Source organism: Hyperolius riggenbachi, chromosome 10 (genome assembly GCF_040937935.1).
Source record: "Hyperolius riggenbachi isolate aHypRig1 chromosome 10, aHypRig1.pri, whole genome shotgun sequence".
NCBI classification, from domain to species: domain Eukaryota; kingdom Metazoa; phylum Chordata; class Amphibia; order Anura; family Hyperoliidae; genus Hyperolius; species Hyperolius riggenbachi.
This window is the reverse complement of record NC_090655.1, coordinates 69566495-69578921: the sequence shown is the minus strand read 5'-3', so window position 1 is coordinate 69578921 and position 12427 is coordinate 69566495. Positions and strand designations below refer to the sequence as shown.

General features: G+C 47.5%; 1 protein-coding gene across 1 annotated transcript in view; it reads right to left on the bottom strand.

Annotated features, from left to right (window-relative positions):
• LOC137536678 (pancreatic lipase-related protein 2-like) overlaps nucleotides 1–11474 on the bottom strand; it is an 83836-nt gene extending 72362 nt beyond the window's left edge. Inside the window, exons 1-2 of the mRNA XM_068258914.1 lie at nucleotides 10535–11474; nucleotides 10141–10316 (exon numbers count right to left, since the gene is read on the bottom strand). Coding sequence (XP_068115015.1) covers nucleotides 10141–10316; nucleotides 10535–11474 — 1116 coding nt within the window. The remainder of the gene's footprint in view (nucleotides 1–10140; nucleotides 10317–10534) is intronic.
• Between the last annotated feature and the right edge of the window lie 953 nt (nucleotides 11475–12427).

The window sequence follows — 12427 nt, the reverse complement described above, 5'->3', positions numbered from 1 at the left end:
TAAATCCTTGCCGTCTGGCTTCTAAACACCCCACTAGGTAATGCTAACTAGTCTAAACAAAAACAGTCTTTTTCAGCAAAAGGAAACAAATGCAGAGCAACTTACATTAGCTGTAATTTCTCACCAGCTCACAGCAGGCCAGGGCTCCTTTCCTCTCAGCCTTCAGTGTCAGACTGATTGCATAGCCCCACCCGATCTCAGACCTGCTAGACTAAATAACTCACCTGTGTAACAACACAGGCTTAAAAACATCCCGGACTGGACCTGATGGCCAGGGAACCCACCCTGCTCTTCCCTGGCCAACTCCAGGACCCTAACTGGATTTCCTTTTTTCCACTTAACTTGCAGATAAAAGAAAATCTACACTTTCCTGGAGTTTTTAGAAAATACAGCGCTGGAGTCTGGGTGAAATATAAACCCCCTCCCAGACCCTTTCTGTAAAGCATTGGGACACCTTGTCACATATCCCCCCCCCCCCCCCATTCAAGCCTGTGGGGTCGGACACTGTTCCCAACCATACAATGTGTTCGAGACAGAGCGTCAGCATTGGCTTGAAGTTTTCCTGCTCTGTGTTCCACTGAAAAACTAAAGTCTTGTAGGGACAAAAACCAGCGAGTTACCCGTGCATTATTGTACTTGGCTTGAGACACCCAAGTTAGGGGGGAATGATCTGTCACCAACCGAAACTGTCAGCCAAGCAAATAATACCGCAAAGCCTCCAGTGCCCACTTAATGGCAAGGCACTCTCGTTCAACGATATTATAGTTACGCTCAGCTGGGGACAGTTTTCCTACTCAGATATACAACGGGATGATCTTCCCCATGCACTGCTTGTGACAGAACAGCCCCTAAACCCACATCGGAGGCATCCGTCTGAACCACAAATTCTTTTTTAAAATCAGGTGCAATCAAAACTGGCTCACTACATAGGACCATCTTAAGTATGCTGAACGCGAGGTCTGCATCTTTATTCCAGGTGATTTCCCCTGAGCTTTTCCCCTTCGTTAGATCTGTAAGTGGAGCAGCCACAGTGGCAAAATCTGGGATAAACCTTTGGTAGTACCCAACCATACCCAAGAACGTTCTGACCTGTTTCTTGGTGTGAGTTTGGGGCCATTGTTTAATTGCTTGCACCTTCTGGGCTTGTGGTTTAATGAGACCAATAATGTAGCCCAAATACCGGGCTTCCTCGAGGCCTATGGCACATTTCTTTGGGTTAGCTGTTAACCCAGCTTGTCGGATTGAATTTACCACTGCTTAAACCTTGGGTAAGTGACTCTCCCAGTCCTGGCTAAATATAACCACATCATCTAAGTAAGCTGATGCAAATTGTTGGTGTGGTCTAAGGACTTCATCCATTAACCTTTGGAATGTGGCTGGGGCCCCGTGCAACCCAAACGGCATTCTAACATATTGAAACAGGCCCTGTGGGGTGACAAATGCCGTCTTTTCTCTAGCTGCTGGTGTAAGCGGAATCTGCCAGTAACCCATGGTTAAGTCTAGAGTAGAGATGTCGCGAACCTCCGATTTTCGGTTCGTGAACCCTGTTCGCGAACCTCCGCGAAAGTTTTGGTTCACGAAAAAGTTCGCGAACCGCAATAAACTTCAATGGGGAGGCGAACTTTGAAAACTTGAAAAAATTCTACCAGCTAGAAAAAATGTTTCAAGAGCTCTAATACCTGGAGGCACACCTGATTGAGTGAAATACACATCACTGCTGGAGGACCCACCCTCCCTCCTCCAAGCAAGGTCTTTATACCATTTAAATCAGTTGTCTGCCTACACTAATTAGTTATGGGACAGCTGCTACACACTCTGCTAGGGATATTTTAATTAGCCTCTTGTGGGCTCCCTCCTCCTCCCTCCTATCGGGTCTCTTCTGCCATTGAATTATACTATTTTAAAAACCAGTATACATCATACCATGGCTGGGATTCGAACACAGATCTCACTGTGTGGTGGGCAAGTCACCCTAACCACTGTACCACTACAGTAGTAAGTGAAGCTGGCCTAAAATTTACCATTTATGCTCAATGCAATAGAAACATTAGGTTGCTTAAAGGAGAACTGTAGTGAGAGGTATATGGAGGCTGCCATATTGGTTTCCTTTTAAGCTATACCAGTTGCCTGGCAGCCCTGCTGATCTATTTGGCTGCAGTAGTGTGAATCACACCAGAAACAAGCATGCAGCTAATCTTGTCAGATCTTACAAAAATGTCAAACACCAGATCTGCTGCATGCTTGTTCAGGGTCTAGGGCTAAAAGTATTGGAGGCAGAGGATCTGCAGGATAGCCAGGTAACTGGTATTGCTAAAAAGGAAATCAATATGGTAGCCTCCATATACCTTTCACTACAGTTCTCCTTTAAAGGGAACCTTAACTGAGAGTGATATGGATGTTTCCTGTAAACAATACCAGTTGCCTGGCAGTCCAGCTGATCTTTGTGACTGCAATAGTGGCTGAATCACACCCTGAAACAAGCATGCAGCTAATCCAATCTGACTTCAGTCAGAGCACCTGATCTGCATGCTTGTTCAGGGACTGTGGCTAAAAGTATTAGAGACACAGGATCAGCAGGCGATTCAGGCAACTGGTATTATTTTAAAAGGAAAAATCCATATCCTTCTCCGTTTAGGTTCCCTTTAAGGATTTGTAGCATAAAAGCCAACTCACATTGGCTGGGATTTGAACCTGGGTCTCACTGGGCAAGCACACTAGCCACTGTACCAACTGAAGCTGGCCTAAAATTTACCATTTATGCTCAATACAAGAGAAAAAGTAGACAAGACAAATAACATTTATATCACACTTTTCTCCTGGCGGACTCAAAGCACCAGAGCTGCAGCCACTAGGGCATGCTCTATAGGCAGTAGCAGTGTTAGGAAGACTTGCCTAAGGTCTCCTACTGAATAGGTGCTGGCTTACTGAACAGACAGAGCTGAGATTTGAACTCTGGTTTCCTGTGTCAGAGGCAGAGCCCTTGACCATTACACCATGCAGCCACTGCTTACAGATATGTAGCCAGACATGGCCTTGTCTTTTGTGTTCAACAGTTGTCAAGAGAAAAATTAGACAAGATAGCAGTGTTAGGAAGACTTGCCTAAGGTTTCCTACTGAATAGGTGCTGGCTTACTGAACAGACAGAGCTGAGAATTGAACTCTGGTCTCCTGTGTCAGAGGCAGAGCCATTGACCATTACACCATGCAGCCACTGCTTACAGATATGTAGCCAGACATGGCCTTGTCTTTTGTGTTCAACAGTTGTCCAAAGAGAACCCCAGATAGCCAGGTAGATTCATATCTCTCTCTCTTCCTAACACTGCTACTGCCTATAGAGCATGCCCTAGTAGCTGCAGCTCTGGTGCTTTGAGTCCGCCTGGAGAAAAGTGTGATATAAATGTTATTTGTCTTGTCTACTTTTTCTCTTGTATTGAGCATAAATGGTAAATTTTAGGCCAGCTTCAGTTGGTACAGTGGTTAGGGTGCTTGCCCACCACACAGTGAGACCCAGGTTCAAATCCCAGCCAATGTGAGTTGGCTTTTATGCTACAAATCCTTAAAGGGAACCTAAACGGAGAAGGATATGGATTTTTCCTTTTAAAATAATACCAGTTGCCTGAATCGCCTGCTGATCCTGTGTCTCTAATACTTTTAGCCACAGCCCCTGAACAAGCATGCAGATCAGGTGCTCTGACTGAAGTCAGACTGGATTAGCTGCATGCTTGTTTCAGGGTGTGATTCAGCCACTATTGCAGTCACAAAGATCAGCTGGACTGCCAGGTAACTGGTATTGTTTACAGGAAACATCCATATCACTCTCAGTTAAGGTTCCCTTTAAAGGAGAACTGTAGTGAAAGGTATATGGAGGCTACCATATTGATTTCCTTTTAAGCAATACCAGTTACCTGGCTATCCTGCAGATCCTCTGCCTCCAATACTTTTAGCCCTAGACCCTGAACAAGCATGCAGCAGATCTGGTGTTTGACATTTTTGTAAGATCTGACAAGATTAGCTGCATGCTTGTTTCTGGTGTGATTCACACTACTGCAGCCAAATAGATAAGCAGGGCTGCCAGGCAACTGGTATAGCTTAAAAGGAAATCAATATGGCAGCCTCCATATACCTCTCACTACAGTTCTCCTTTAACCACTTGAGGACCCACCCTTTACCCCCCCTTAAGGACCAGCGCTGTTTTAGCTGATCTGTGCTGGGTGGGCTGTGCAGCCCCCAGCACAGATCAGGGTGCAGGCAGAGCGACCAGATCGCTCCCCTTTTTTCCCCACTAGGGGGATGATGTGCTGGGGGGGGGGGGTCTGATCACTCCTGCCTGCCTGGGTGTTGCGGGGGGGGGGGGGGGGCACCTCAAAGCCCCCCTCCGCGGCGAAATTCCCCCCCTCCCTCTCATCCCTGTCCCCCCTGGCAATCTGGGCTGCACAGGACGCTATCCGTCCTGTGCAGCCAGTGACAGGCTGTCCCCTGTCACATGGCGGCGATCCCCGGCCGCTGATTGGCCGGGGATCGCCGATCTGCCTTACGGCGCTGCTGCGCAGCAGCGCCGTACAATGTAAACAAAGCGGATTATTTCCGCTTGTGTTTACATTTAGCCTGCGAGCCGCGATCAGCGGCCCGCAGGCTATTCACGGAGCCCCCCGCGAGTGGCTGTTTCCTGATTAATTAGCCTGCAGCCGGCGACGCAGAACTGCGTCGCTGGTCCTGCAGCTGCCACTTTGCCGACGCGCGGTATGAGTGCGCGGTCAGCAAGTGGTTAAACAACCTAATGTTTCTATTGCATTGAGCATAAATGGTAAATTTTAGGCCAGCTTCACTTACTACTGTAGTGGTACAGTGGTTAGGGTGACTTGCCCACCACACAGTGAGATCTGGGTTCGATTCCCAGCTATGGTATGATGTATACTGGTTTTTAAAATAGTATAATTCCCTGGCAGAAGAGACCCTCCTCCCTCAGGTAGGAGGGAGGAGAAGGGAGCCCACAAGAGGCTAATTAAAATCTCCCTAGCAGAGTGTGTAGCAGCTGTCCCATAACTAATTAGTGTAGGCAGACAACTGAGTCAAATGGTATAAGGACCTAGCTTGGAGGAGGGATGGTGGGCGGGTCCTCCAGCAGTGTGTTTGGCAATAACATGTCTGCTGACAGTGATATGGAGGGTCAAAGTTTTGCTCAATAGAGTATTATGGGGCGAATTGAACTTCCGCAAAAGTTCGCCTGATGTAGGCGAACGCAAACCCCCAAAGTTTGCCTGGAACCGTTCGCGACATCTCTAGTCTAGAGTAGTAATGTATCTTGCCGGCCCCAACCTCTCAATTAGTTCATCCACCTGTGGCATGGGGTACGCATCGAACTTTGAGATGTCATTTAGTTTCCGAAAATTGTTGCAAAACCGTAACGATCCATCAGGTTTCGGCACTAACACGATGGGGCTGCTCCACTCACTATGGGACCTTTCAACGACACCTAAGTCCAACATTCGTTGCACCTCCTCAGGCACTGCCTGTCTGCGGGCCTCCGGTATCCTATATGGTTTCAACCGGATGCACTTTTGAGGGTCCGGGACAATGTCATGTTCAATGACATGGGTACAACCAGGTTTATCCGAGAACACATCAGAATTCCTAAGGAGGAACTTCCTTACTTCCTGAGCTTGGGGACCCGTCAAAGCTTCAGATACTTTTACATCAGGGATTCATCCCTGCTGTGGGATGCTGAGCAACTCAGCCGCCATAGCAACTGGTGGCTCCTTCCAGGCTTTTAACAGATTTACATGATAAATCTGTTCCTTTTTTCGCTTATTGGGCTGGTAGACCTTGTAATTTACATCATTAACTCTTTCTACAATTTCATAGGGCCCCTGCCATTTTGCTAGAAACTTATTTTCTGCAATGGGCACAAGAACCAATACCCAATCCCCTAGCTGAAAAACCCGAAGTCGGGCCGCCTGATTATAAACGCGGCTTTGAGCCTCCTGAGCCTGTCTAATATGTTCTCTCACGATTGGCATCACTGCTGAAATGCGATCCTGCATCTGTAGGACATGCACCACCACAGAACAATGGGGAGAGGGCTCTTCCTCACAGGACTCTTTAGCTATATACAAGAGTCCCCGAGGATGTCACCCATACAAGAGCTCGAATGGGGAAAAACCAGTGGAAGACTGGGGTACCTCGCGTACAGCAAACAATAAGTAAGGTAACAGACAGTCCCAATCCTTCCCATCTGCTTCGACCACCCTTTTCAGCATCCCTTTGAGAGTTTTGTTAAAGCGTTCAACCAACCCATCAGTCTGAGGGTGGTAGACTGATGTCCTTAGTTGCTTTATCCCAAGTAGCTTGCACAAATCTCTCATTACTTTCGACATGAAAGGTGTCCTCTGAGCGTCTAGTTAAAAATGGTGCCGGCAAAAAAATGGCGCCCCCTTCTGCCCGATATATGTTTAAAACGATATTTATCGTTTTAAAGGTTAAAATAGTGCAGACCTTTTGAACGAAATTTATCGTTTTAAAACTTTTTTTTTTTCGTGCCTGAACGATATTTATCGTTGATAAATCTGATAATCTGATATACTTGCTTTGCTGCCGTTTGGAAAATATCTGCCCGCCGGCTTTAATGTTTATTAGCAAAGCCCCCTTAAAAGCTACAAACACCAAATTTGCAGGGAATGTTAAGAAGAAAATTGTGAACAAGAGGAAAAAACTTTTTTCAGAAAGACCTTATAGTTTTTGAGAAAATCGATTTTGAATATTCTTCTTCTGACCGTGGGAAAATTAAACGCCCGCCGACTTTAGCGGTTAATAGCAAAGCCCCTTTAAATGCCAGAAACACCAAATGTGTAGGGAATGTTAAGAAGAATAGTGGGAACACGAAGAAAAAAAATTGTTCAAAAAGACCTTATAGTTTTTGAGAAAATCGAGTTTAAATCTTCAAAGAGGAAATGTATCTATTTAAATCGCGTACTGACATTTCCATGGAAACTTTTTCCGCCGACTTTAGCAGTTAATAGCAAAGTCCCCTTAAATCCTAGCAACACCAAATTTGCAGGATATGTTAAAAAGATACTGGGAAACAATATTTAAAAAAAAAATGAAAAATTTTATTTATTTATTTTTTTAAATTAAAATTTGTGGGTTATGTTCAGAGTGTGGGAAATGTTTTGAAAAAAATGACGTGGGGTCCCCCCTCCCGAGCCTCTGTAACCCCTTGTCTCCCATGCAGGCTGGGATAGCCAGAATGTGGAGCCCCGGCCGACTGGGGCTTCGCACCCTGAGCTATACCAGCCCGCATGGTCCATGGTATGGGGGGGCTTCGGGGGGGAGGGGCAGCCAAGCCTTCCCCTCCCCCCTGGAGCCCTTGTCCAATCCATGGACAAGGGGCTCTTCCCCACCTCCGGTGCCCCAGGAGGAGGTGGAGGCGACGACTCCCTGGGGGGGGTTCATGGTGGCATCTGGGAGTCCCCTTTAAGAAGGGGACCCCCAGATGCCCACCCCCCTCCCAGGAGAAATGAGTATAGGGCTACTTTGTACCCCTTACCCATTTCCACAAAGGGTTAAATGAAATAAAAACACAACAACGAGAAAAGTCCTTTAATGTTCTAAATTAACCAGAAATACTTACCTGTACCTTTAAGAAAAAAATCCCACGTCAATTAGGTCCCACGACAGTATCCTCTGTCTTGCGACCTTCTGTTACATCTTGATTGAAGATCTCCGCCGCCCCGACGCCACACACGCCGCCTCCGCCGCACTGCTCTCAGCTATACTTAGTATAGCTAAGAGCAAAAAGCATCTTTAAATTTTAGCTCCAATGGTCCCCATTGGTTCCTAAACAGACCAATGGGGATCAGGAGGATCCCCATTGGTCGATAAGGAGCCAATGGGGAGCCTTGGAGCCAAAATTTAAAGATGCTTTTTGTTCTCAGCTATACTTGGTATAGCTGAGAGTTGCGTCTATGCATCTATATAGACGCATTAGCGCTAGCTGCCGCTGCCCTCCCTGCCTCCCCCCACCTGTCACCCTCACCCATGCTGGCACCCATGGGTGCATTGGGTGTCAGCATGGGTGAGGGTGACAGGTGGGGGGAGGCAAGGAGGGCAGCGGCAGCTAGCGCTAATGCGTCTATATAGACGCTTAGACGCAACTCTCAGCTATACCTAGCATAGCTGAGAGCAGTGCGGCGGAGGCGGCGTGTGTGGCGTCGGGGCGGCGGAGATCTTCAATCAAGATGTATCAGAAGATCGCAAGATGGAGGATACTGTCGTGGGACCTGATTGGCGTGGGATTTTTTTCTTAAAGGTACAGGTAAGTATTTGTGGTTAATTTAGAACACTAAAGGACTTTTCTCGTGGTTGTGTTTTTATTTCATTTAACCCTTTGTGGAAATGGGTAAGGGGCACTTTGTACCTCTATACTCATTTCTCCTGGGAGGGGGGTGGGCATCTGGGGGTCCCCTTCTTAAAGGGGACTCCCAGATGCCACCATGAACCCCCCCCCCCAGGGGCAAGGGAGGCGGGGAAGAGCCCCTTGTCCATGGATTGGACAAGGGGCTCCGGGGGGGAGGGGGAGGCTTGGCCGACCCTCCCCCCGGAGCCCCCCCACACCATGGACCATGCGGGCTGGTATAGCTCAGGGTGCGAAGCCCCAGTCGGCCAGGGCTCCGCATTCTGGCTATCCCAGCCTGCATGGGAGACAAGGGGTTACAGAGGCTCGGGAGGCACGAGAAAAGTATTTTAATAATCTTAATTAACCACAAATACTTACCTGTACCTTTAAAAAAAATGTTCCCACGCCAATATATCCTCGGAAATAATCCAACGAATAACAATATCCTCTTATCTTGCGATCTTCAATTAACTTGATTGAAGATCTCCCACGCCAATTAGAATACTATACCTTACAATGCGTCCTGCGTAGGGACGCATAGCACGGCTCCCGCTGTCCTCCCCACCTCCTCACCTGTCACCCTCACCTAGCCTGGCACCTGGTGCACCCATGGGTGCCACCCTAGGTGAGGGTGACAGGTGCAGGCAGACGGGGAGAGACAGCGGAGCTGGCAGCTATACGTCAGCACAGGACGCATCCTAAGGTATAGTAACCGACTCTTAAATGAGCCGGTTCTTTTTGTATTGAATCAAATGAATCGATTCATTTGATTCAATACAAAAAGAACCGGCTACTAAAGAGCCGGTTACTATACCTTAGGATGTGTCCTGTGCGGACGTATAGCTGCCAGCTCCGCTGTCTCTCCCGTCTGCCTGCACCTGTCACCCTCACCTAGGGTGGCACCCATGGGTGCACCAGGTGCCAGGCTAGGTGAGGGTGACAGGTGAGGAGGCGGGGAGGACAGCGGGAGCCGTGCTATGCGTCCCTACGCAGGACGCATTGTAAGGTATAGTATTCTAATTGGCGTGGGAGATCTTCAATCAAGTTAATTGAAGATCGCAAGATAAGAGGATATTGCTATTCGTTGCATCATTTCCGAGGATATATTGGCGTGGGAACATTTTTTTTAAAGGTACAGGTAAGTATTTGTGGTTAATTAAGATTATTAAAATACTTTTCTCGTGGTTGTGTTTTTATTTCATTTAACCCTTTGTTGAAATGGGTAAGGGGTACAAAGTAACCCTATACTCATTTCTCCTGGGAGGGGGGTGGGCATCTTGGGGTCCCCTTCTTAAAGGGGACGCCCAGATGCCACCATGAACCCCCCCCAGGGAGTCGTCGCCCCCACCTTCTCCTGGGGCACCGGAGGTGGGGAAGAGCCCCTTGTCCATGGGTTGGACAAGGGCTCCGGGGGGGAGGGGAAGGCTTGGCCGCCCCTCCCCCCGAAGCCCCCCCATATCATGGACCATGCGGGCTGGTATAGCTCAGGGTGCGAAGCCCCAGTCGGCCGGGGCTCCGCATTCTGGCTATCCCAGCCTGCATGGGGGACAAGGGGTTACAGAGGCTCGGGAGGGGGGACCCCACGTCGTTTTTTTTTTTAAATTTATTTCCCACAATCAGAACATTAAAAAAATAAAAATTGATAGCTTGGCTTCCCACAACTTCCAGAACAGTGGGAAATCACGTCCCAAGATAACACTGTAAGCTAGAGCCTCAGACACAGCCACAATATGAAAGGCAGTCCCGACCTGGGTCTCAAATTCCACTATGGCTGTTGAGTAGGTCTTCACATCCCCGTGGATGAATTGAACTGTAACCTGCTGTTCCAGGATCTGGTTTGTGTCCATCAATTTGGCATCTATCAGCGTGACCAGCAGCGCCTGTACCACCTTGCCTCCAACTTTAACAGCAGCCATATGTGTGCCTGTGGTAGAGAGAAATGCTGGGTGAGCGAAGAATGACACTCGCCGAGCTGTGTCACATTCCATGGGCTCAGCAGTGGAAGGGCAGTTGGTGGCTATATGCTCAGGCTCTCGGCAGCACAAACAGGTAGGTAGTCCGGATGAGCTTGGGGTTGTAGCAGCTGCGGAACCCCCTCAGGCTGCAGTCGACCACTCCGGGACCCCCCGAGCTCCAGCATACCTGTCTGTTGCCCCGGGCAGCCTCTTCTTCGGCCCTTGACTTTCTGACTGTCTCCTGCAAGATACCCTTCTGCAGCTAGATATCGTTCAATCATCTCAACCATTTGATCTGCAGTCTGTGGATCTGCGTGGCTGACCCATTTTCTCAAGGTGTGCGGTAGTGCTGTGAGAAAACGGTCCATGGTCACATGCTCGACAATCTGTGGTGCTATCAGGGTTTCTGGTTGTAGCCATTTTCGTACCAGGTGGCAGAGGTCATGCATTTGAGACCTTGGAGACGTGTCAGTTTGATACTGATGAACTCGCTGAGCCCTTACTGCTACAGTAAAGCCCAGTCGGCAAAGAATCTCCTTCTTTAATTTATCATAGTCATGTGCACTTTCAGGAGTCAAGTCAAAATACACCTTCTGTGACTCTCCAGTTAGAAATGGAGCAACCAGGCCTGCCCACTGAGTTTTGGGCCAATCCTCCCGTAGAGCTGTGCGTTCAAACGTATGGAGAAAGGCCTCTACATCGTCATGAGGGGTCATTTTCTGCAGGAAATGGCTTGCCTGTACAATCCCTGGGGTAATACCACTGGATAGGTGCTCCTGACTTCTTTGAGACAGCTGCTGCAGAACTTCTTTCGAAGTTTTGCGGTCCTGCTCCGCTGCCGCAGCTAGTGCGGCAGTTGCTTCAGCATGTACTTGTCTGTCCCTTTCAGCCGCTTGTGACTGGGCTTGCCTGTCCCTCTCAGCTGCATCTGACAGAGCTGAAATCTGTGCACTGAGAAGGCGGACTGTCTCCAGATGAGCTTCCTGGTGCCTGACATTCGCATCTTGGAGTGCCTGCTGCTGTCTGTCACTGGATTCTTGAAGCCGAGAATTTGTCTCTCGCTGTACACTGTTAGCTTCCTGCTGTGCTGCACTCAGTTGTGCTAAACGCAACACAAGATCCTCCATTTCAGGTGCATATAGTCTGCATGCAAAAAAAAATATTTTTTTTTCTGTCTTTACACCACGCTTCTGCAGTGATATTCTTTGCACATTGTAGTGGATCTGAGTGCCCGCATCCTCCACCAATTGTGGGGTGCTACCCACACTCAGGGGGGTCTTGAGTGCAGAAACAAGAATACTGCCAGCAGGTCCAAGTGAAAACAGGCCAATGCCTGTGCTTTATTAGCTAGTTGCTCAGCAAAAATAAACAAACACAAAATAAATCCTTGCCGTCTGGCTCCTAAACACCTTACTAGGTAATGCTAACTAGTCTAAACAAAAACAGTCTTTTTTAGCAAAAGGAAACAAATGCAGAGCAACTTATATTAGCTGTAATTTCTCACCAGCTCACAGCAGGCCAGGGGCTCCTTTCCTCTCAGCCTTCAGTGTCAGACTGATTGCATAGCCCCACCCAATCTCAGACCTGCTAGACTAAATAACTCACCTGTGTAACAACACAGGCTGAAAAACATCCCGGACTGGACCGGATGGCCAGGGAACCCACCCTGCTCTTCCCTGGCCAACTCCAGGACCCTAACTGGATTTCCTTTTTTCCACATAACTTGCAGATAAAAGAAAATCTACACTTTCCTGGAGTTTTTAGAAAATACAGCGCTGGAGTCTGGGTGAAATATAAACCCCCTCCGAGACCCTTTCTGTAAAGCACTGTGACACCTTGTCACATAATATATCTATCTATCTATCTATCTATCTATCTATCTATCTATCTATCTATCTGTATATATATATATATATATATATATATATATATATATATATATATATATATATATATACATACATATATATATATATATATATATATATATATATATATATATACACACATATTTATATATATATATATATATATATATATATATATATATATATATACACACACACACACACACACACAC